This window comes from Balaenoptera physalus (assembly GCF_965194825.1).
Source record: "Balaenoptera physalus genome assembly, chromosome: 7".
Taxonomy (NCBI): Eukaryota; Metazoa; Chordata; class Mammalia; order Artiodactyla; family Balaenopteridae; genus Balaenoptera; species Balaenoptera physalus.
In genome coordinates this window covers 123,194,894-123,220,665 of record NC_138886.1, presented here as the reverse complement: position 1 = coordinate 123,220,665, position 25,772 = coordinate 123,194,894, and the positions used below count along the sequence as shown (strand labels likewise).

Here is a 25,772-nt window from a genome sequence, read left to right as displayed (position 1 = left end):
GCAGTTACTCAGCATGTATGTCTACTTGCAGCTAACATACATCACTAAGTATATTTCCATCAATAAAAAACATAAAAACAAAATGACAGTTGGAACATACAAAACAAATAGCCCTCCTATCATTACTAATAGTAATAGCCACACGATTACGACCCTTAACACCCGTTCTGTCAGTGCTGGACTAGGAACTTAGGGTAGTTTACACCAAGAGCTTTCAAAACCGTAAGCAAGTGTAATTTACGTAATTCTTAAAAATAAGGATTGTGGGGCTTCCCTGGTGGCGCAGTGGTTGAGAGTCTGCCTGCCAATGCAGGGGACACGGGTTCGAGCCCTGGTCTGGGAAGATCCCACATGCCGCGGAGCAACTAGGCCCGTGAGCCACAATTACTGAGCCTGCGCGTCTGGAGCCTGTGCTCCGCAATGGGAGAGGCCACGATGATGAGAGGCCCACACACCGCGATGAAGAGTGGCCCCCACTTGCCGCAACTAGAGAAAGCCCTCGCACAGAAACGAAGACCCAACACAGCCATGGGTAAATAAATAAATAAATTAAATTAAATTAAATTAAAAAAAAAAAGAAACTGGTTTATAAAAAAAAAAAAATAAGGATTGCAAGACTCGGTCCTACATCAGTTGATGCAAATTAAAGATTTTAAGCCCAATCCTTACTAGATTGATGAGCTTCCACCCCAGGAAATTTTAGAATGTGTATCTCTAGATGTCTATATAGATAGATAGATAGAGATATCTATATAGATATAGATATCTATATTTGTATAACTGAGTCACTGCTGTACAGCAGAGGTTGGCACAGCACTGTACGTCAACTATACTTCAATAAAAAGATGAAAGAAAAGACATCTCGATGGACTATCAAATCAGCTTATGCTCACACATAACTGGTTTCATGCATTTGGTATTTTTTAATTCTGGGGGCTGCTGTGACTCAGCTGTGGCCATCAGAGGCCTTAACACAGTCAAGCAACTTGTAGCTGAGCTTAAATTGAATGTTATTTGCCAACATCATCAACCATAATGTGTTCCTGAGTCAATGGTCACAGGACATAGAACAATTACACACACACGTACATACGCACATGCATTTCAGGTAAACAGCTTCCTTAATCAAACCCTCCCACCTCCCACTAAATCTCATACTTTGTACACTATGATCGCCTTGACAGACCCCCCCAAACAAGGCAAAGCATATAACTGCGTGAGTCAACTAACTCATTTAACAAACATATTGCCCTTACCTAAACAACCCAAAGTTAGTATAACTGCAAACTAGCCTCTTCGTAATACCAATCAATCACTTAGATTGATTGCCATGTACCCCCTAGATCTGCCATGTACCTCAAACAAAAAATAAAGTACGTTTTTAAAATTTATAAAAAAGAATTTCATTGGAGTATAGCTGCTTTACAAAGTTGTGTTAGTTTCTACTCTATAGCAATGTGAATCAGTTATACATATACATATATCCCCTCTTTTGGATTTCCTTCCCATTTAGGTCACCACAGAGCATTGAGTAGAGTTCCTGAGCTATATACAGTAGTTCTCATGAGTTACCTATTTTATACATAATAATCACTAGTGTATGTATGTCAATCCCAATCCAAAAGAAAAAATATTAAATATTTCAATACCAATTTTAACACAACCCAAACTACTACACTGAATACCAATATGTCACTTAAATACATAAATCCTATATGTACGAAGTCCTACTCAGCCTGTTGCTGTAGCTTAATAATTAAAGTGAAGCACTGTGAATGCCCAGATGAATTTACTAACCCCATAAACACATAGGTGTGGCCCTGGCCTTTTAATTTCTAATAAAATTACAGATGCAAGTATCTGCACCCCAGTGAGAATGCCCTCAAATCATAAAAAATTAAAAGAAGCAGGCACCAAGCACACTACGAAGTAGCTCACAATGCCTTGCTTAACTCCATCCCCATGGGAAACGGCAGTGATAAAAGTTGAGCCATAAAAGAAAGTCTGAGTAAGTTATATTAACTACTTAGGGTTGGTGCATTTCATGCTAGCCACCTTGCTCATAAGATTAACCCATATTAATAGAAATCCAGTGTGAAGCATGTTAAAGATTACACTAAAATAAAGTACTAGCTAAGCTGTAAAAAGCCATAGCGAAAATAAAAATAAACTATGAAAGTGACTGCCATTTCTGATTACATGATAGCTAAGATGTCCCACTATGCTTATCCCTAAATTCAAATAATTACAACAAAAAAGTTATTCACCAGAATACAACTACCATCAGCCTAAAAGTCAAAGAGCTTGACGGTGATTCATACTCCTCTAGGGGAGCCCATTCTATGATCAACAAACTGATAAACCTCACCCGCCCTGTATACCGCCACCCTCAGGACACCCTGGTAGGGAACAATAGTAAGCGAAATTATCAGACATAAAAACGTCAGGCCAAGGTGTAGCCTGTGGGAGGAGAAGAAGGGGGCTACATTTTGTACCTCAGGAACATAAAATAATTTATAGGAAAGTTTTTATGAAATGAAAAACCAAAGGAAAATTTAGTAGTAAATTAAGAATAGACCTTAATTGAATCAGGCCATGAAGCATGCACACTGTCGTCCCCTCCAATACCAATAACCTCATAACCCGTTAATAAGTTCTAAATACATAAGCGGAGACAAGTCCTAACAAGATGAGCATACTGGAAAGCGTGCTTGGATGAATCAAACTGTAGCTTAAAGGAAAGCACCTAGTTTATACCCAGGAGATTTTATACCTCATGAACACTTCATACTAAAACTAGCCCAAACCTCCCACCAAATTCAACTATCATAAGTAAAGACTCATTTAGCATCTATGTATAGAAGGTAGAAATTTAAATCTGGTGCTACAGATAAAGTTCTATAAGGGAATGATGAAAGAAGTTAAATACCCTGAAACCAGAGGAGCTACTTATGAACAGTTTATAAGAAAAACCCATCCATGTGGCAAAATAGGGAGATTTATGAGTAGGGCTAATAAGCCTTATAAGCCTGGTGATGGCTGTTCAGAAAAGAACTTTAGTTTAATTTTAAATATTACTTTAAAAATATAATTTTAAATGTTATTCAAAAATGGTCCAGCTTTTTAGATACAGAATACAACCTTCCCTAGAGAGTAGCATATACAATACCACGGTTGGCTTAAAAGCAGCCACCAGTTAAGAAAGCATTAAGCATTCAGGGTCAACCACACAGTCACCTTAATACCAATAATAAATCAACTGCTAATTTAATACTGGACTAATCAATTAATAGAAGCAACACTGTTCATATGAGTAACAAGAAATATTTCTCCTTGCATAAGCTTATATTAGAATTTATAACCCACTGACAGTTAACAGTAAAGTAAAACTAAACCAATACCTAAGTATTTATTAAAACAATTGTTAACCCAGCACAGGCATGCATTTAAGATTAAAAAAGTAAATGGAACTCGGCAATCACAATTCCTGCCTGTTTACCAAAAACATTACCTCTAGTACTTCTAGTATTAGAGACACTGGCTGCCCAGTGACATCGCTTTAACTGTCATGGGCTCCTGAGTGTGGAAAGGTAGCACAGTCATTTGTTCTCTAAATAAGGACTTGGACTTGCAAGAATGGCCACATGTGAGTTTTACCGTGTCTTTTAATCAGTGAAATTGACCTTCCCAGGAAGAGGTGGGACTAATAGGAGAAAATCCTATGGAGCATTAATTAATTAATCCAGAAAAAAAAAAAAGCCTGAACTTTAAGGGATAACATAGCTTTTAATCGATTAACAATTTTGGTTGGGGTGACCTTGGAGAATAAAACCACCTCTCAGTGATTAAAATTTACAGCCACTAGTCAAAATGCTTTATCACCTGTTGTTCTAAAACACTGATCAACGGAACAAGTTATACTAGGGATAACAGTGTGATTGTATTCTAGAGTTCTAGACAATAGGGTTTATGACCTTGATGTTGGATCAGGACATTTCAGTGGTATAACTGCTATTAATGGTCTGTTTGTTCAACAATTAAAGTCCTATCTGATCGGAGCTCAGACTGGAGTCATCCTGGTTGGTTTCTGTCTATTATAAATTTCTCGCAGTATGAATGGACAAGGGAAATAAGACCTATTTTACAAGATGACTTCAAACTAATTGATAGTAAAAGCTCAATTGAATTAATTTATCATACCCTACTGTAGTCAGGGTTTGTTAGGGTTTGCAGAGCCCAGCAACTGCATAAAACTTAAACTTTATGGGCAGAGGTAAGTCCTCTTCCTAAGAATATGTTTATCATCAACATTCTTTCACTAATTACCCAATTTTGCTCGCTATAGCATTCCTTACATTAACTGAATGGAAAATCCTAGGCTATATACAAATCCAGAAAGGGCCAAAAATCATCAGCCACTATGGATTATTACAACCCATTGCTGAGGCAGTCAAATTATTTATTAAAGAACCACTATGACCATCAACATCATCAATTTATATATTACTGCCCCAATGCTAGCCATAACCCTGGCTCTCACAACGTGAATTCCTCTTCCCATATCTTATCCACTAATTAATATAAATGTAGGCATACTATTTATATTAGCCATATCACACCTAGCCATTTATTCCATCCTGTGATCTGGATGAGCTTCAGATTCAAAATACTCATTGGAGCTCTACAGGCAGTACAAAGTAACGTTAGCAGTTATTCTCTTCTCAGTCCTACTGATACATGGATCATTTACACTTTCAACAGTAATTATTACACAAGAACAAGTATGACTAATTTTCTCCTGACCCCTACCCTCAATTTGATTATCTCTGTACTAGCAGAAATCCAATGGAGCTCCACGCAATTTAACAGAAGTAGAGTCAAAACCTGTGTTTGGCTTAAATGTAGAAAACGCAGCAGGCCTATTCGCCCTCTTCTTCCTAGAGAATATGTCAATATCATTATAAAAAACATTTCCACAACAATCTGTTTTTAGGAGTACTTCACAACCCCTATGTGCCAGGATTATATACAGCCCAAGTCATCATTAAAACACATCTAACAATCTCCATTCTATGAATTCGAGCATCCTACCCATAATTTTGATATGATCAACTTACACATCTCTTATAAAAACTTTTTTACTACTAACATTAGTCCTAGGTATATAAGAGGTTTCACTACCTGTCATACCAGACAACCCACCACAAACTTAAGAAATATGTCTGACAAAAGAGTTACTTTGATAGAGAAAATGACAGCGGTTTAAATGCTCTTATTCCTGGAAGTGAACTTACTCCTAAGAATTTTATGTTCCCCATGCCACCACGTTACACCACATGCTATATAGTAAGGTTCTCTAAGTAAGCTATCAGGCCCATACCCCCAAAATACTGTCGTATATCCTTCCTGTACTGATAAACTCTATGCCCATTATCTCAGGAAACATAATTGTAGTAACAAGCTCACGCTGGTTAATGGTATCCCCATTCTAATAAAAAACATGAACCCGTAAGCTATAGAAGCATCCAACAAATATTTTATAAAACAATCCACCATGTCAGTGCTACTTATAATGGCTATTATCATTAATCTAATATACTCTGGTCAAGGAACACAGTGAATTACAAAAATCTTTAATTCAGCAGTATCCACCATCATAACAATAGCCCTTGTAACAAAAGTAGGACTTTCCCCATTTTACTTCTGAGTGCCTGAAGTAACACAAGGCATTCCATGAACAGCAGGCCTGATGCTATTAACGTGACAAAATTGCACCCCTATCGGTTTTATACCACATGTCACCATCCATCACCCTAAACATACTATTAATCATAGTGATATTATGAATCATAATTGGAGGCTGAGGAAGACTTAGCCATACTCACCTAGAAAAAATTATAGCTTCCTCATCAATTACCCATATAGGATGCATAACAGCTATTATAATGTATATTCCAATTATAACAATCCTAAACATACTAATTTATATCACAACAACACTATCTTCTTACTATTTATGCCCAGATCATGTACTACAAGAGTATCATTATCACACACATGAGATAAAACACCTCCCATCACAATCCTTATCCTCACCATTATAGTATCATTAGGAGGTAGCCCACCACTGTCAGGGTTTTTACCCAGATGAATAATTATCCAAGAAATAACAAAAATGATAACATCATTCTACCAACACTAATAGCCATCATAGCAGTCCTCAGCATATATTTCTACTTGCAGCTAACATACTCCACATCACTAACTATATTCCCTTCATTAAACAACAAAAAATAAAAAAACAATTTGAACATACAAAACAGATAACCTTCCTATCACTACTAATCGTAATATCCACTCAATTACTACCCTTAATACCCATTCTATCCGTGCTGCACTAGGAATTTAGGGTAGTTCAGACCAAGAGCTTTCAAAACCCTAAACAAGTACAACTTACTTAATTTCTAAAAATAAGGATTGCAGGACTCTATCCTATATCAGCTGAATGCAAATCAAAGATTTTAATTAAGCCAAATCCTTACGAGATTGATGAGTTTCCACCCCAGGAAATGTTAGTTCACAGGTAAATGCTCTAGTCAATTGGCTTCAATCTACTTCTCCTGCCTTCAAGGAAAAAAAAAAAAAAAAAAGGCAGGAAAAGCACCAGCAGAGTTGAACTGCTTTTTTGAATTTGCAATTCAATGTGTTGATTCACCACAGGGTTTGCCAAAAAGAGGACTCAATCTCTGTCTTTAGATTTGCAGTCTAATGCTAGCTCAGTCATTTTACCTCTGTTCATAAACTGATTATCTGCTACAAATCACAAAGATATTGGCACTTTATATTTACTATTTGGTGCTTGAGCTGGAGTAGCAGGCACCACCTCCAGTCTGTTAATCCAGTCTGAGCTATGCTAATCTGGAGCGCTACTTGGAGATGACCAAATCTGTAACGTAGTCATACAGTCCCTGCACGTGTAATAATTTTCTTTATAGTTGTACCCATTATGATTGCAGGGTTTGAAAACTGACTTGTGACCCACAGCAAGCATCGTACTCAATGGTGAAAAACTGAAAGCATTTCCACTAAGATCAGGAACAAGACAAGGGTGTCCACTCTCGCCACTCTTATTCAACATAGTTATGGAAGTCCTAGTCATGGCAATCAGAGAAGAAAAAGAAAAGGAATACAAACTGGAAAAGAAGAAGTGAAACTGTCACTCCTTGCAGATGACATGATACTATACATAGAAAATCCTAAAGATGCCACCAGAAAACTACTAGAACTAATCAATGAATTTGGTACAGTTGCAGGATACAAAATTAATGCGTAGAAATCTCTGGCATTCCTATACACCAACAATGAAAAATCAGAAAGAGAAGTTAAGAAAACAGTCCCATTTACCACTGCAACAAAAAGAATAAAATATCTAGGAATAAACCTGCCTAAGGAGGCGAAAGTTGTAGTCAGAAAACTATAAAACACTGATGAAAGAAATCAAAGATGACATAAACAGATGGAGAAATATACCATATCTTGGATTGGAAGAATCAATATTGTGAAAATGACTATAGTACCCAAAGCAATCTACAGATTCAGTGCAATCCCTATCAAACTACCAACGGCATTCTTCACAGAATGAGAACAAAAAATTTTACAATTCGTATGGAAACACAAAAGACCCCGAATAGCCAAAGCAACCTTGAGAAAGAAAAATGGAGCTGGAGGAATCAGGCTCCCACACTTCAGACTCTACTACAAAGCTAGAGTAATCAAGACAGTATGGTACTGGCACAAAAACAGAAATATAGATCAATGGAACAGGATAGAAAGCCCAGAGATAAACCCACACATATATGGGCACCTAATTTATGACAAAGGAGGCAACAATATACAAGGGAGAAAAGACAGCCTCTTCAATAAGTGGTGCTGGGAAAACTGGACAGCTACATGTAAAAGAATGAAATTAGAACACTACCTAACACCATACACAAAAACAAACTCCAAATGGATTAAAGATTTAAATGTAAGACCATACACTATAAAACTCTTAGAGGAAAACACAGGAAAAACACTCTTTGACATAAACCACAGCAAGATCTTTTTTTGATGCACCTCTACAGTAACGGAAATAAAAACAAAAATAAACAAATGGGACTTAATTAAACTTAAAAGGTTTTGCACAGCAAAGGAAACCATAAGCGAGACAAAAAGACAACCCTCAGAATGGGAGAAAATATTTGCAAATGAAACAACAAAGGATTAATCTCCAAAATATACAAACAGCTCACAGAGTTCAATATCAAAAAAACAAAAATCCAGTTAAAAAATGGGCAGAAGATCTAAATAGACATTTCACCAAGGAAGACATACAGATGGCAAAGAGGCATATGAAAAGATGCTCAACATCAGTAATCATTAGAGAAATGCAAATCAAAACTACAATGAGGTATCACCTCACACCAGTCAGAATGGCCATTATCAAAAAATCTAGAAACAATAAATGCTGGAGATTGTGTGGTGAAAAGGGAACCCTCTTGCACTGTTGGTGGGAATGTAAATTGATACAGTCACTATGGAGAACAGTATGGAGGTTCCTTAAAGAACTAAAAATAAAAAAAAAAAAAAAAAAAAAAAAACTAAAAATAGAATTACCATATGACCCAGCAATCCCACTACTGGGCATATACCCTGAGAAAACCATAATTCAAAAAGAGACATGTACCACAATGCTCACTGCAGCACTATTTACAATAGCCAGGACATGGAAGCAACCTAAGTGTCCATCGACAGATGAATGGATAAAGAAGATGTGGCACATATATACAGTGGAATATTAGACATAAAAAGAAACGAAATTGAGTTATTTGCAGTGAGGTGGATGGACCTAGAGTCTGTCATACAGAGCGAAGTAAGTCAGAAAGAGAAAAACAAATACCATATGCTAATCTAAAAAAAAAAAAAATGGTACTGATGAACCTAGTTGCAGGGCAGGAATAAAGAGGTAGACACAGAAAATGGACTTGAGGACATGGGTTGGAAGGCAAAGCTGGGGCGAAGTGAGAGTAGCATCAACATATATACACTACCAAATGTAAAACAGATAGCTAGTGGGAAGCAGCCGCAGAGCACAGGGAGATCAGCTCAGTGCTTTGCAATGACCTAGAGGGGTGGGATAGGGAGGGTGGGAAGGAGGCTCAAGAGGGAGGGGATATGGGGACATACGTATGCATATGGCTGATTCACTTTGGTGTACAACAGAAACTAACACAGTGTTGTGAAGCAGTTATACTCCAATAAAGATCTGTGAAAAGAAAAAAAAAGCTGACTTGTGCCACTAATAACTGGGGCACGTGATAGAGCATTTCCCCGAATAAATCATGTAAACTTTTGACTACTTCCCCTATCATTCTTACTCCTACTCATATTACCAGTAGTAGAAGCTGGTTCTGGTACCAGTGGAACCGTGTATTCAGCTCTAGCCAGCAATGTGGCCCATGCAGGAGCCTCTGTCGACCTAACCATTTTCTCCTTTACATCGAGCAGGGTCTCTTCAATTCTTGGTGCTATTACTTTTATTACTATAATCTTTAATACAAAACCAGCAGTCATATCCCAATACCAAACACCATTATTTGTTTAATCTTCCCCAACTATAGCCATATTACTATAATTACCAATCTCAGTCCGAGCAGCCAGAATTGCCATACTGTTAAGAGATAGAAATCTAAACACTACTTTCTTGACCCTGCAGGAGGAGACCGAATCCTATACCAACACCTATTTTGATTCTTTGCTCACCCTGAAGTCTGTATTCATGGCCTACCAGGGTTTGTTATAAACTCACATATCATTACATACTATTTAGGACAAAAAGTGCCTTTCAGCTATCTGGGAATAGTATGAGTCATGTCCACTGGCTTTTTAGGAGTTCTCTTGTGGGCCCATCATAGGTTTACCATAGGGATAGCTGTCGACTCAGGAGCATACTTTGCAGCAGCTACTGTAATTACTTCCATCCCTGCAGGAGCAAAAGTATTTAGCTGATTAGCAACTCTTCACGGAGGTAATATTACGTGACCTCTCACTATATTATGAGCTTTAGGCTTTAGTTTTCTTTTTACAGTAGGTGGTTTGACAGGAATCATCTCAGCCAACTCATCCCCGGACATTGTCCTCCAGGATACATACTGTGTAGCAGCACACTGCCATGGCGTAATGTCCATGGGAGCCGTCTTCACTATTATAGGAGGCTTCTACACTGATTCCCACTATTCTCAGGTTATACAGTTAACTCAGCATGAGCAAACATTCACTTCACAAGTATATTTGTAGTAGTAAATATGACTTCCTGCAGCGCTTTCGTGGCCTCTCAGGGATGTCACTGCGTTAATCTGAGTACCCTGAGGCTCACACAACATGAAATATTTTGTCTTTAGGCTCATTCGTCTCAGTAGCAGCAGTAATGCTAATAATCTTCATACTTTGAAAAGCATTTGCGTCTAAACAAGAAGTCTTAGCAGTGGAAACTGCTACTCCTAACCTAGAATGGTTACACGGATGTCCTCTACCATATCCTATGTTTGAAGATCCTACCTATGTAAATGTAAAATAAGGAAGGACTCAAGTCCTTTTCAACCACTTTCAAGCCAACACCATAACAATTATGTCTTTCTCAATAAATGAGATAAAAGTAAAAAGTGATGTAGCTTTGTCAAAGTTAAATCATAGGCTAAAATCCTGTATATCACTAAGGCATATCCATTTCATCTAGGGTCTCAAGATTCATCACCGATTATGGAAGAACTTCTACATTTTCATGATTATGGATTAATAATCATTTTCTTGGATAAGTTCTCTAGTCCTCTATATTATTTCACTAATACTGGCAACTAAACTGACCCATATACGTACAACAGACGCACAGGTAGAGAAAAGCTGAACAATTTACCAGCTATCATTGTAATCTTAATTGCCCTATCATCATTGTGAATCCTTTACATGATACATGAAATAAATAACTCTTCCCAAACCATAAAAAACTAGGGGTCAGTAATGATACTGAAGCTACGAATACACAGATTATGAAGAGTTAAATGTTGACTCCTCTGTAATCCCCACATCAGAGCTAAAACCAGGAGAATTATGACTAATAGAAGTCAACAACCGCGTAGTATAGAGATAGTCGTTGAATATTAGTTTCATCTGAAAATGTTGTACACTCCTGAGCTGTTCCTCCTTTAGGCCTAAAAAGAGCTGCTATCCCAGGACGCCTAACTGAAAGAATCCTAATACCGACAGGACCAGGCCTATGTCGTGGAAAATGATCAGTAGAGGTAGTTTTCCTGAGTTCAGAGACAGGACAGAGGGATATGGCTGAGACATGGGGTGAGTCTGGAGCCCATGGGGGATGCACTCTCCAAGCTCCAGGATAGGAATGGGGCCTCGGGGGTCCCAGGCCACCCACCACGCCCTCCTGAGCAGGATCTCAGCAACATTCCCTGTCACTGATGAGGGGGCCTGAGCACCTGTCATGGCCCCAATGCCGTGACCTATGTGGGCCCCATGCTCTTGGGACCACACCCCACACTCTGTGGGTCAGCCCTGCAGGATCTTCCCTGCCACAGGAGCAGCGACCACCCAGCAAGCAGGCCCCTCCCAGGAGCCCAGAACAGACAGCAATGACGCAGATGAGGCAGAGCCCAAGAGATGGGACCAGAGGGCCCAACAGGCAGCTGGTCAGGTCCCAGCTCATCTGCACGCCGGACACCCTTGTCCCTCGTACACCCCCTTCCTCATTCAGCCTCCCGAAATGCAGATTCTTCAGACGCAAAGAGGCAGAGCTTCAGACTGAAAGTCAGCTCTTCCAAAATGACCCGTCAGCAAACACTGCAGGATTCCACTCAGATGGGGGCCCTGGTGTCGACAACTCATGGACCAAAGTGGACGTCGGTGCCGGGGCTGTGGGAAGGGGTGGGGAGTGGAATGTTGTGGAATTTGGTTTTGCAAGATGAAAAGCTCTAGGGATGGTGGTGATGGCTCCACGAGAAAGTGAATATATCTGATGCCTCAGAAACGTGCACTTAAAATGGTGATGGTGAAGGGTATGTGACGTGTGTTATTTCGCTTAAAATAAATTTTAAAAATGATTTCTTGTTAATTGAGATTGCATTTCGACTCCCCTTCATCACAAATGTCAGAGGCCCAAGCACCGTCCCCCACCTTGAGGGCCATCATGGTACCCGCACATGGCACATGGGAGACCATTCTTAGGGGGGCTAGTCTGTGCTCACCTGAGCCTTGTCCAGGGGACCCCAACAGTGGTGACCCCCATGGCTTAGACAGATACACTGTGATATTAACATGATTCCGTAACCGAGCAGGACCCTGGGGAGCCTTCCCAGGACAGCGCCCCCTGCCCCATGTCCTCTGCCTGCCTCTTGTCTGTAGAAACACTTCAGTCTCCCAGGCTTCCCCGAGTTCCAGAGACTGCATTTAATCAGAGAAATGAGAAAATGCAGGAGGGAAAACAGCCAAACAAGACAACGTAATAATACTGCAGCCATTAAACAAAGCCAAGGACCTCTGGTTCCTCCTTGAGGGCTGTAGATAATATTCTGAGCCGGGTCCCTTGAGCAGTTTTGCAGATACTGAAGCCCCTACCAGGTGGGAGAAGTTAACTGCATGCTGCCCGCAAGCACGCAGATCCCAGACCAGCTGGAACCAGAAGGTTGATGATGCCGACTCCCAGTGACCTCACCACCAGCCAATCAGAAGGGTTTCCATCAGCTGACCACACCCCACAACCCCCCTCCTTCACCCTGTCTTTAACAGCCTTTCCCAGAAAGCCTTAGGGGGATTTGGGCCTTTTAAGCATAAGCTGCCCTGGACTCCTTGCTTGGCGCCTGCAACAAAAGCTGTACCACAACCCAGGGTCAGTAGATTGGCTTTACTGCACACGGGTGAGTGGACCCGAGTTTGGTTTCGAAGCAATACCACCAAGGGTTACTGGTCACTCAGCAGAACACGGAGCAGCAACCTGCTCAAAGGTTCCTGTCCTCATATGAATGTAATAAGATTAAGAGAAGGACCACAGGTTAATTACAGCAACACCCTCAATTCAGATGTTAGAAATCTCAGAGAGGCCAAGAACCAATGCAGGCAAAGAGCAGACAGGGGGTCTCCCCGTACATGTGGTCCTGACCCATGCAGATGGGGAGAGACCCCCAGTCCCCAGACCCTGCACCTGGGGTCACACGTCCACACTTGCCAGGTGACCCCACCTCCCCAGACCCTGCACCTGGGGTCACACGTCCACACTCGTCAGGTGACCCCACCTCCCCAGACCCTGAACCTGGGGTCACACGTCCACACTCGCCAGGTGACCCCACCTCCCCATACCCTGCACCTGGGATCACACGTCCCCTTGGTCAGGACACCACGGCCCTGCTGGTTGGCCCCCTAATGTGGAAGCGAGCTGGGTTCCTGGGACCTCCTGCGATGGCAGAAGAAGTGTAGGATTGGTCTCCTCTCCCCAAACTTGGCCCAGAGGAGTCCTCCTCTTTTCACTTTGGTTCTGTGATATTTTAACTGTTTTTAAAGCTTTCATGATAAGTTGAACATGCTACCTTGGTGCTGGCAGGCTCAGTCCTTTCTTGGCTCACTGAGGTGTTGAGAAAACACACGGGACAGCAGGGCTGAAAGCCGAGGGGCAGCTCTGGTCTCTGCTGAGCAGCGATGGTTGACCGGAAGTAGATTACAGCAGCAGCCTCACCTGCTTCCCATCAGCCTTTTGCCCAATCCGTGCGCCCTGCAATCAGTTCACCAGCTAAACCTGCCTGCCTACGCACCATGCACGGGCTGGTAAATTGGGATAATTTCCAGGTAGCCCACCTGAGGAGTCCCCACGAGGCCCAGGGAAGGTGAACCTTATGGGGGTAAAGACTAAGGCCCTGACCACAGCACTGACCCCTGGGAGAGCCAGGTCACCACAGCTGGCACAGAGCGCTGCTACCCAGACAAGCCCACCTGAGCTCCAGACCCCAGACGTCTAAGCACTGACATTCAGACACAGGCACCGAGCTTTCCAGGACTGAGGCCAGGACAGGTCTCTACCCTGGTCTCCTAGTCCTAGTGTACGCAGAACACAGGTCTAAATGTTCTCATTATAGACAGCACATGGTCAGGTCTAAACATACTCAGTGTAGACAGGACATGCAGAGGTCTAAATCTGCCATGTAGACAGAACTTGGTCAGGTTTAAGCTAGCTTAGGGCTGATCTCATAGGACGTACAGGCCACACACATGGGTCTCTCACCTTTGGACAGGGGGCTCACCCCCGTGTGGGAAGTAGGATGTACGTTTCTTGGAGAACAAATCAACATCGGGATCCACACTTCATCCACATCAGGAAACTGAACAAAATCTTTGTCATTAAAACATTTCAACAGGCAAAACAAAAATGTTGCCAGTTTCTCTGGCCACGTGATGGTCAGGATCCAGGGCTGAGCCTGGAGCTTCTCGTAGTGCGGCCCCGTCTCCTGCAAGGACAGACAGGAAGTGGCCTGATTCCAGCGTCCCAGGCTTCCAGCTGGAGGCGGCCGCACTGGAAGCCCGGGCGGGACAGTCCACTCTGCGGGCCAGTTGCGGGTGGAGCCTGCTCAGGGCCGCCGAGAGCCCGGCACTCAGGTCCTGCTTCCTGGTAGCGTGGGCGGGGTGAGGGGGGGGCTGGTGTCCCCTACGGCTCCCGGGCAGGTGACCTCACGCCCCGGAGCTGACAGGAGCATGGGCACCGCGGGGGACAGGTTGGGGCACAGAAGCCGTCGGAGTGGAGACCCCAGTGGCAAGCTCCTCACGCACTGGCCCATTTCCACCCAGTGACCTGCCTGCCCATCGAAGTTCTGGGGGCGTGGCACCCTCTCTGCCGCCCACTTGTAAGTCTCCCGAGCGTGCTATTCTAATAAATCATTTCTCATGTATCACTTTGCCTCTCGCTGAATTCTTTCTGCACTGAGACATAAAGAACCCAGCTCCCCGGAGACCCCGAAATGCCACCTAGTGGTTTCACAACCCTGACCTCAATTCTACCTCTCTGGTGTTCGCAGACGTTTTGGTGTCTCACCTGTTTCAACCTGGGGTTGCTCTTCCAGACTTCTGCTGTTTGACTCATAGATGCTTTCAAAATGATCCATAGACAAAGACATCTCCTTGGTCCTTCAATTCCAGAAAGCTTGGTAAAAGTGTTAAAATAAATAGTATGTCTTTTATGGGCATGATCTTAAAACAACTCAATCTGCTCTTACTTTATATGTTTAAAGGCATCTTAATTAGGAAGGCATAGGTCAGAGATGACGTTTATTCATTTTTGAGAAAACACACTAGTGACTTTCGATGCCAGTTTTCCTCAAATCTCATTGAATTCATGGCAAACTCAGCCATCTGCTTTGGTAGTAAAGACTTAAACATACGAACAAAACAAAAGGTCAACGACCAGCGAAGGACTGGTGGAAGGATAGCTTACATTGAGTGCTTATAAAATAATGTCAGTAAGAAATATAGCACCATTATTTTAAATTAAATTTGTAATAGTCTTCAAAGTTACTGCGCTCAAGGCTGTAGTCTTGTTTGCTTTTTATTACCGTAGACTGAATGATTATATTCTTTTATAAATGACAGAAAAACACTTTAAAATATCAAGTGCACTTAAATATTTTCAAGTTTAAAAAAGAAACAAATATTTTAACACTTTAGTTCTGTTCAATTAAGTAAATAAATTACACAGATGTATTTTGTTATTTATCTCTCTTTGGGATTCTGGGGAAGAATTCTGGAAAAGTATATTCTTTTTCAGAATGAAAATATATTCCTGAGATTGGCAAGCATATTAGTTGTTATTTGCAAACCTAAAATATTCTTAAAAGCTTGGCACCCTGACCTTTGCGGCTCCATTGGTTCTATTTGTGTTCAGATTTTCTTGCAAGAAACAAGCTGTCATTTTAAATTAGTTTCTCCTAATTGTGTTCAATTTGTTATACTATGAATGAAAAGCCACATTAAAAAAAAAAAATTCCTGGAAACAATTACTGACTTAAATAGCCTGTAAGCTGCATATACTTTTTCTTATAACAGTTTCATTTTTCTCCCTGAAGAAACCTGAAAACAATAGGCCCACTGATCTTCTTGCTGTTCTGTTCAGACTGAGCTAAACTGAAATTTATATTCTTATCAACAAGTAACAGTTTTTGAGTTTTGAGGTGTCATACCAGGGTAACAAAGCTTACCCTACCTCATTCCTTTAAAACTGGTAACATGATATAATGTGAATATAATGGGTTTGGAATTAGGCAGACAGGCAAACGTGGTTTTAAATCCTACCTCCCTGCTCGTTCTGTGGCCTAGAAAGATACTCTATGAGCCTCAGTTTCCTCACGAATATGTGAAACATGGAAAATAATAGCCAGTACGTAGGTTTGTGGTGCGGTAAAGTAAGACCGCATAGCTGAAGTAACTAAGTTTTTTGCACCTAGTAAATGTGCAATTTGTGCATCATTACAGCCATAAAGGGACATTATTTATTTAATTGAGGGTAATGAGAATAGAGATAAATTCAGTTAGAATACACACAAATGCATTTATAATCAGATATATAAATATAAATCTTAGATACATATATAAATCAACCTTATATATATGATTTATTTTCAATATCACCCAATGGAAGCAAGTCTCTCTTAGTGGATACGCCAAGTCATTCATCTGTCACGCAGGTTCCTCCCCAACAGCCTTGGGGGATGATATATATGAATCTAAGGTTAAGAAAAAACGAATGAAGTAGCTGGTAATAAAAAGTCCGCTGCCAATTACATGCCTCATATATTTGAAGAAAGAGGACATGCTTCATGTATAAACAGCTAATGCTTGGAAGCAGACAGTTGATTCAGCAAGTAATAGTCTATTATAATAAGAATACTGTCTTCCTAGGAAATTTTGTAAGACTCTGTGCATTGGTTGTATCCATGACGGATTTGGTATAAAGTAGGTGAAATTGGGTAAGTGCCATCATACAGAAAGTACCACAATCTCAAGTGCTTAAAAAGTAGAAATGATCCAAGTAGTACCAATTTTATAATGAAAATATCGATCCTATTCGTAACATCATTATTTTGATGCCATGTCTATGGGGAGTGGGACGGAATGCTGAGGAATAATTTGGGGATAAAAACTCACTTACCGGTGGTCTCTGTGTCCACACCACTTAGTGGTAAGAACACCTCCTGCTTAGGAGACAGACTTTCTTTCCAGCAAGAGTTCAGCCTGGTTCCTGATTTGGTGACGTAGCTGTCATCGGACTTTCCTTGAAGAGATACCTGGAGATCATTTCAGTCCTTTGTTTCCCAAGTTCCACTGTCAAGAAGAAAGAGGCTGGGAGGAAGCTTTCTTATTACTTGTCTGGATTCGGTCAATTTGTTCTTAAATTATAAAAACGCACTGAGCCTACTTCATTTTCAAGACAGAGATAACAGTCATTCTTATTTGGCACAAAGCAGTTCTCTCTAAAAGTTGTGCCTTCACTGTGCTGTAGTTTACAACCAGCTCTTGGTAAAGAGAAAAAATGCCCCGATTTGTAGGTTTTGCCATTAGCATGGCAAAAATACTCCAACTGTGACCAATCTGAATCTTCCAAAGTGATGTCACTAAATCTGGAGATGGGAAGAGAGTTGATGAATAAATGAAAAATACGGATTTTCAAATCTTTTTGAATTAATGAATAAATCCAGAGGCTGACCAGTAAAAAAAAAAACTTTTTAACTAAAAGAGTTAATTAATTTGATTGTTCTTTTGCTAAAAATTCCAAATTCTACACTAAAAATTCAGTTGCTCCTCAGACGCACTGCCCTCATTTCAAGTGTTCATGAGCCACATTGGCTGGTGATAAATGTAACAGACAGCGAGATTCTAGAACAAACCACAAGACAGACTTGAGTTCCTAATTTTTAAGCCAGCTTAGGTGGCTCTTCTTCCTGGTTTGCTGCTGTTCTATGTGAGAACCCGCAGTGTACGTATCAGCATTTGGGGGGTCCCTACCCCACCCCTGGACGTGCAGAGAACACTCACAGCCCTTCACCATCACACCATAGTCAAAGGCAGGGTGCCTTCCGGATGGAGAAAAGTGCGCATTAGCAGAAAATAGGTTGATCAAAAAGGAAATACACATATCTAAAAAGACCAGTGGGCTCCCAGATCAGCAAAACTTATTTGCAAACAATTTCAAAGAATACTCAGTCTAAAGTGTGTCAATCAAAGAAAGCCACCAAGGCAGAGGTGAAAAGCGCTCATTCTGAATCCTCCTGGGACAGTTCTACCTCCGCCACAAATATTTTCCAGGATTCACCAATTCTCTACTAGAATTTTATTTTTCTCAGTATCAAGTTATAATAAAATGACCCATTAAAATCAATTTAATTAATACTCATTAAAATCTTATTTATCATTTATCAAATTCAAATGTATCCTGTTTATCCTATTTATCACTCTATTTAAAATATCCTCTTTTATATATAAAGTCTCCCTCTTAAGAACATCTAAATAATCAACTACTACACACTTTGTTTTTATATTTGTGTTTCAAACACAAATCATGTGTTTCAAATCATGTTTCAAACCAGGTAATTCCTTGAGGTAATAGCCAGTAACTTAAGTTTTAGTATTGCATAATCTAGGTCTGGCATATCCTGTCAAATGTACCCAGGAGAGATGGTGCCCTCTTATTTCAGAGCTTTGTGTAGTTAGTATAACAATCTTCCACTTAACAGCTAAGCGTCTGCTTCTCTCAGAGTGCTAGGCATTTCTGAAGCAAGGAAAGCAGGGCTCTGGCTTTATTTAGGAGCTGGGGAAACTAAGGATAGCGGCTGGGATTCCAGAAGTACCAAGCATGTGAAGGGATTCTGCTCCAGGGCTTAACTCTGGACCACGCTGTCCCTGGGGGGTGGTGGCCGCTGTGACTGCCCTCTGCCTGACCCACATCACGAAACATGCAGGAAAGGCCCTCTGCTTTCACCCTTCATGCCTCCATCACATCCTTCAACCCGTGTTAGCACAGTAAATTGAAAACTACATTTCTAATCTATCACTGACTTGCATCTGCAGATGTACTTCCCTGCACCTTGAACTGGATCACCACAATTCTACTGACCTCAGATCCCAAAGGGACCAACACTGCTACAAGATTGTCAAATGTTTCAATCTGTCATTCTGTCACCCAAGATCCCTTTTCCCACAGGCCCCAAATAACTGTGAGCAGAGGGATCTCAAACAACATAAAATGCTGAACAGGAATCTTGATACACATCAGACACCTTGCCTCATGTAACAGATGTTATTGCCCGGAAGCAGCTAAACTTGTCAAAAGAGAAACATATGATACCAGAGACTGAAAAATAGCCTTTTATATTAAGATAACATCTTTCATTTGGAAACATCCCAAGGTGCTTTTCTCAAGCCAAACAGTTTGAATTTGCTGCCCTAAAGTGAAATGCAGGAACAGAGCGAACAATTTCCCCGTAGCTGAAGTATGCATTCTTTCAGAACGTGCAACTTTAAAACATTCCTGCTCCTTCAGGGTAATCTCACCGTCCATGTCCCATGGTCCATGCTTCCTCCTGTATGACTGCTTGTATGACGTTCATGTGACCTGCTGATAACATATGGCCATCAATCTACCACCTGCTTTAAGATATTTGGTTTACAAGGAGCAGAAACTCTCAAGTTCCCAAATGGGTGGATTGTTTTAAGGACACACAGGAAGCGTCTAGGAGACAGGCATGTTGCCTGAAGCCATGGAAAGAATCCAGGACAGAGCAGAGCCCCTGGGGGCTGGAGCCCAGGCAGGTCTGGAGGCCAGGGTAGCAGATGTGCACATCCCACCCTGATGCTCCACGAGGGACATGGACATCTCGTTTCCCTGGGTCCTACAGCTCCTCCTCACTCAACAGACGACTCTCTGTCTCCAGTCTCACTGAGCCTGTCTTCTCCTAAGTTTGGTTGCCATTCTCACCTTCCATCATCAGCTTGAAATTCCTTCAATTTCCCAAATTCATGAAAAAGAAAACACGTTTGCCCCAGCTCATCTTTTTTACACAAGGCCACCACTTAAAAACCTCTGGCCATGTCTTTAGTTTCACCACCCTCCCCACCCCGTCTATTCTCCATAGATCCATAGATGGCAATTTCTATATCACAAAATTGGTCTTGTAACTTCTTTTAATAAACGTTTTTCGATGATTTCCCCAGAGATTCTGCAATAACTCCAAACTGCTCGACACGGCATGTCGGAGCCTCCCAGTCTGGCCTCGATCCTTCTCCTGTTCTCACCAGCTCACGCTCTGCTCGTTAACTGCTCTCCTTCTCCACTGCTTTCCCTCCATCCCAAGCCTGCCTGCCTCCTCTTCAATTACCAAGCCGGGTTCTTGGATGCTTTAATCCACAGAAATTGATAAGAGGCCAGACCACGAATTCAGGCAAAGCTTTACTGGGACTCATGCTGCAGTCCGAGGGAGTGAAAACAAGTACCACTAGAGCTCAGCAATGAATTTGGTAAAGTTGCAGGATATAAAATTAATACACAGAAATCTCTTGCATTTCTACATACTAACAACGAAAGATCAGAAAGAGAAATTAAGGAACCAATCCAATTTACTGTCACATCAAAAAGAATAAAATACCTAGAAATAAACCTACCTAAGGAGGCAAAAGACCTGCACTCCAAAAACTGTTAAGACCCTGATGAAAGAAATCGAAGATGACACAAACAGATGGAAACATATACCATGTTCTTGGATTGGAATAATCAATATTGTTAAAATGACTATACTACCCAAGACAATCTACAGATTCAGTGCAATCCCTATCAAATTACCAATGATGTTTTTCACAGAAATAGAACAGAAAATTTTTAAATTTGTATGGAAACACAATAGACCCCAAATAGCCAAAGCAATCTTCAGAAAGAAAAACGGAGCTGGAGGAATCAGGCAGTCTCTTCCCATTCTCTGGGAAGACTGGACAGCTAAAAGTAAAAGAATGAAACTAGAACATTCTCTAACACCACACACAAACATAAACTCAAAATGGATTAAAGACCTAAATGTAAGACTGGATACTATAAAACTCTTTGAGGAAAACATAGGCAGAACACTCTTTGATGTAAATCGCAGCAATATCTTTTTGGATCCACCTCCTACAGTAATGAAAATAAAAACAAAAATAAACAATGGGGCCTAAAATTAACCTTAAAATCTTTTTCACAGCAAAGGAAACCATAAACAAAACGAAAAGACAACCCATAGAGTGGGAGAAAATATTTGCAAACAAGGCAACCGACAAGGGATTAACCTCCAAAATATACAAAAAGCTCAGGCAGCTCAATATCATAAAAACAAAAAACTCAATCCAAAAATGGGCAGAAGATCTAAATAGACATTTCTCCAAAGAAGACATACAGATGGCCACTGGCACATGATAAGATGCTCAACATCACTAATTATTAGAGAAATGCAAATTGAAACTACAATGAGGTGTCATCTCACACCAGTCAGAATGGCAATCATCAAAAAGTCTACAAACAATAAATGCTGGAGAGGGTATGGGTAAAAGGAAACCCTCCTATACTGTTGGTGGGAATGTAAATTGGTGTAGCCACTATGGAGAACAGTCTGGAGGTTCCTTAAAATCTAAAAATAGAGCTATGATATGACCCAGCAATCCCACTTGGGCATATATGCAGACAAGACTATAATTCAGAAAGATACATGCACCCCAATGTTCATTGCAGCACTATTTACAATAGCTAAGTCATGGAAGCAGCCTAAGAGTCTATCAGTGGAGGAATGGATAAAGAAGATGTGGTACATATTTACAATGGAATATTACTCAGCCATAAAAAAGAATGAAATAATGCCATTTGCAGCAACATGGATGGACCTAGAGATGATCATACTAAGTGAAGTCAGACAAATATCATATGATATCACTTATATGTGGAATCTAAAAAAATGATAGAAATGGACTTATTTACAAAACAAAAAGACTTACAGACTTAGAAAACAAACTTATGGTTACCAAAGGGGAAAGGTAGGGGGGAGGGATAAATTAGGAGTTTGGGATTAACATATACAGTCTACTATATATAAAATAGATAATCAACATGGACCTACTGTATAATACAGGGAACTCCACTCAATATTCTGTAATAAACTAGGAAAAGAATTTGAAAAAGAATAGATATATGTATAGCTGAATCACTTTGCTGTACACCTGAAACTAACACAACATTGTAAATCAAATATAATCCAATATAAAATAAAAATTAAAAAAAACAGCTTCACTAAAAGACCACCATATTTGTTACTTTAAATTCATTTGCTAAACCTCTATATAGCATTTGATTTTTTTTGTCTTTTTCCAACCAATCCACAAGTTACATTTTGTGATTTCTATACATTTGTTATACAGATAAGGTTATTCTGTCACTCTTCAAAAAATGCAGCTGCTATAGAAATTTAGCTAAATATGTTAAGTATAATACCACAAAAATGGGCTTAAAAATACCTCTGTCAACAAAGGAAATGATCTACTTTGCAATGCTATGACAAATGAAAACAATTAAAACAATCTGACAAAGAAAAATATTTTTAAACGTATCGAATAAAACAACATGCAAGATGTCAAGAGCTCTGACTTTGAAACTCAAAATTTTAAAAAAAACTTTTCTAGCTAGTCTGTGATGTATGCTTTTTAAAAATCAAGAAACAGATGAAGAATCCTGCATGCTACTATCTATACCCCAGAAAATCATTAAGGAACAGTTTAATTTGGTTGCAAGATTCTTTATTTTGTAAACTATACATAAACAGTAAAAAAGAAAATGCATTTTACCTTAAATATTACATAAAGTTAACATTAAAGATTTTTTTCTTAGTGTATATAAATCAAATAGAAAGAATCCAACAACTTTATTTCAGTGGATTGTAGACTGGGAAACCAGCTGACCCACTGTTTAAATGGTGACACCAGTGTGTAACACCCAACAGGTTTTTCCACTTGTATTATGGGCACAAAACCACAGGTCTGATATCCTTAAAAGTGATGGTGTACCAGAAGGGCTACATGATTAATTAACATGCTAACTTAAATACAACAATTAAAGTAATTTTTGTTGCAGTTAAATCTTAAATGCTACTCCACACAATAATCATAAACAAGTCCACATGGTAACTATGTAACAGTAGAAAAAAGAAAGAAAGTATTCTATTTTCTTCATTCCAGCAGCACTACCAGGACGGGTATTAACTTGTGATTAGGTGTGCCTATCTATGGCCTAATGTCCTATGTGGGGATGCATGCTGAAACCTTTCTATGTCTATTTTGCAAGGCACCATACAGTATGTTCTCTAAGTTTTGACACTAGTAACAAAAATGGCATAATTCTTAGATTAAATGCAAATATTTATCTAACACAGGAAATAAAATAAGAATGAAGATTTTTAAGTTTGATATTGGGGCAAATGACAAACTTTTTGTAAAAATACAGTTTAAAAGAATCTTTCCCTTTGTCTTTCCACTTTAAGTTCTGCACCCTAAGTTGCTGGTCAGAAAGATAAAGAAACCTAGAAAGATAAAGAAATCATGCTGGTTAAGGTTATCAAACAAATCAACATGAGACTGCTGTCTAAATTAAAATAAAAATTAGAAAGGACAACTATGTTAACTTTCAAAATCCACGGTTTTTCCCTACTGGCCATTTTATAAGATATCTGGTCACATCCAGAATAACTTCATAACTAAAAACATCACTAAAACTTCATAACTAAAAACATACAAACATGGTGGAGGTCTCCAGGATGGTGACTTTGTTCTTCTCACTTTGTGCTATTCCCTCACTCACCTCTAAATCACTCCAGCTCTGGGAAGAGTCTACTTGGAAACTGCAATTAAGGTCATGCATATTTTTATAAAATCCTTAGAATCCAGGTCACTAGTATGTTATTGTAGATTCAACTTAGAATTTCTCCCAGAAAAATATCACATATGACCTCAAGCACTGGTTGTTTTGTTTGTGGCAGACTCACATAGATCAGTAGCTCTGCATAACTTTCTCTTGTCTGGCTGGACTCCATATGTGTTCTCTTTTTCATATAAAAACTCAAAGTAAATGATACTTCTCTAAACATAAAGTTCTATGACTTTACTTGCAATATTTGAAATAATTATACAAAATATAAGTGAGTTTTAGAATCATTTTGTTTTGGGGCAAGAAGGTACTCCTCAGTAGGGGATCACTTGGTAAGTAAAAGAAACGTAGAATTTGTTGCTCTCAGCTCTCATCCATCAGATGTATCCATCCTGGTCACCACCATCATCATCATCCCCTTCATCCTCATCATCATCTTCAATTTCATCTTCATCGTTCACAATGTCATCTTCATCGTCATCAGCAGCCCATTCACGGAAATCTCCACTTGCAAAATCTCCAGAGATCTCAAAATCAATAGCTTAGGAAAAAAGTAAACATTAATGTTATGTGACTGAGTGGTGGGATAATTTCTGAGGGTCAGAAAATTCTGATGAAAATTGAGGAAATTAATAAACTGAGTCACTTTGCTGTATACCTGAAACTAACACAACATTGTTAATCACCTATACTCCAAGAAAAAATAAAAAGTTAAAAAAGATAAATAAAATAAAATTTTAATGTGCTCTTTAGCTTTCTTAACAAAAATAAGGTAAAATCCATTCTTTATCATTTGTTAAAATATACAGTGCTAAAAAGTGGAATTGTTGCTGAGGTCTGATATGTAAGATTTCCAGTTCAGTAATACTGAGCTCAGCCCAGTTTTTATAAAGTCCATGTCAAACTTTGAATTTTACAAAGAATTGAGAACTTCTTCTCTTAGTGTGTAGGCAAAATAGTTGCCCCTCAAAGATGTTCACTCGCTCATGGCTGAAACCTGTGACTATGTGACCTTACATGGTAAAGGGGCTCAGGAGATGTGATGAAATCACGGGCCTGGAGCTGACAGGTTACTGTGGGTAACTTGGGTGGGCCCAGGTGATCACCTCCATCCTTAAAATCAAAGAACTGTTTCCAGATGAAGTCAGAGGGCAGTGTGATTACAGAAGAAGAGTCAGAAGCTGGGTAACGGTCCCTGGGCCAAGGAACGTGAGTGGTCTTAGGACAAGGCCAGGAAACACTATCCTCGGGAGGGGGCCTCAGAAGGAACCAGCCCTGAAGACACCCTGCCCTTAGCTTGGGGAAGCCCACGCTGGACTTCTCATGTTCAGAAGTGCAAGATCACACATCTGTGTGGGTTAAGCCACGAACTCTGAGGGATTTTGTTGCAATAGCAACAGAAAACTAACACAGCCAGTAGGTACTTTAAAAAATGTTTAGAAATTTATAATGACTATGGAGGCAATAATGCACACATATCTCAGCTCAGAATGTAATCATTTCCCAACTCCCCTAGTATCAGTGTGTTTACTTTCTATCCTTTCTAATATTTTGGTCTAATAATTCTTTGGTAGCTAATTATAGCAAATCCTATTAATGTCATCCAGTGCTTATGAACGGATTGATTTCACCATACAACACACTGAAGTTCGTATCTTTTGTGAAGAAAATGTTATTTGTACTCTTCTACTTCTTGTATTTTCTTAATAATTTCAACATGCCGAGAAAACTCACAAGTCACATTCCCAAAACAATTTCCCTGTCA

The 25,772-nt window shown here is 40.0% G+C and overlaps 1 protein-coding gene and 1 long non-coding RNA gene across 3 annotated transcripts in view; one reads left to right on the top strand and one right to left on the bottom strand.

Annotated features, from left to right (window-relative positions):
* Positions 1-257: 257 nt before the first annotated feature.
* Positions 258-25,772, top strand: part of LOC309664131 — a 354,258-nt gene continuing 328,743 nt past the window's right edge. The window contains exon 1 of the long non-coding RNA XR_014265643.1: positions 258-429. This is a non-coding gene — a long non-coding RNA (uncharacterized lncRNA). The remainder of the gene's footprint in view (positions 430-25,772) is intronic.
* SPOCK3 (SPARC (osteonectin), cwcv and kazal like domains proteoglycan 3) overlaps positions 20,837-25,772 on the bottom strand; it is a 450,312-nt gene continuing 445,376 nt past the window's right edge. For both annotated transcript variants that reach the window (XM_082468989.1, XM_082468991.1), the window contains one exon: positions 20,837-24,548. In XM_082468989.1, the coding sequence (XP_082325115.1) occupies positions 24,385-24,548 (164 nt within the window). In that variant the 3' untranslated portion in view covers positions 20,837-24,384. The remainder of the gene's footprint in view (positions 24,549-25,772) is intronic.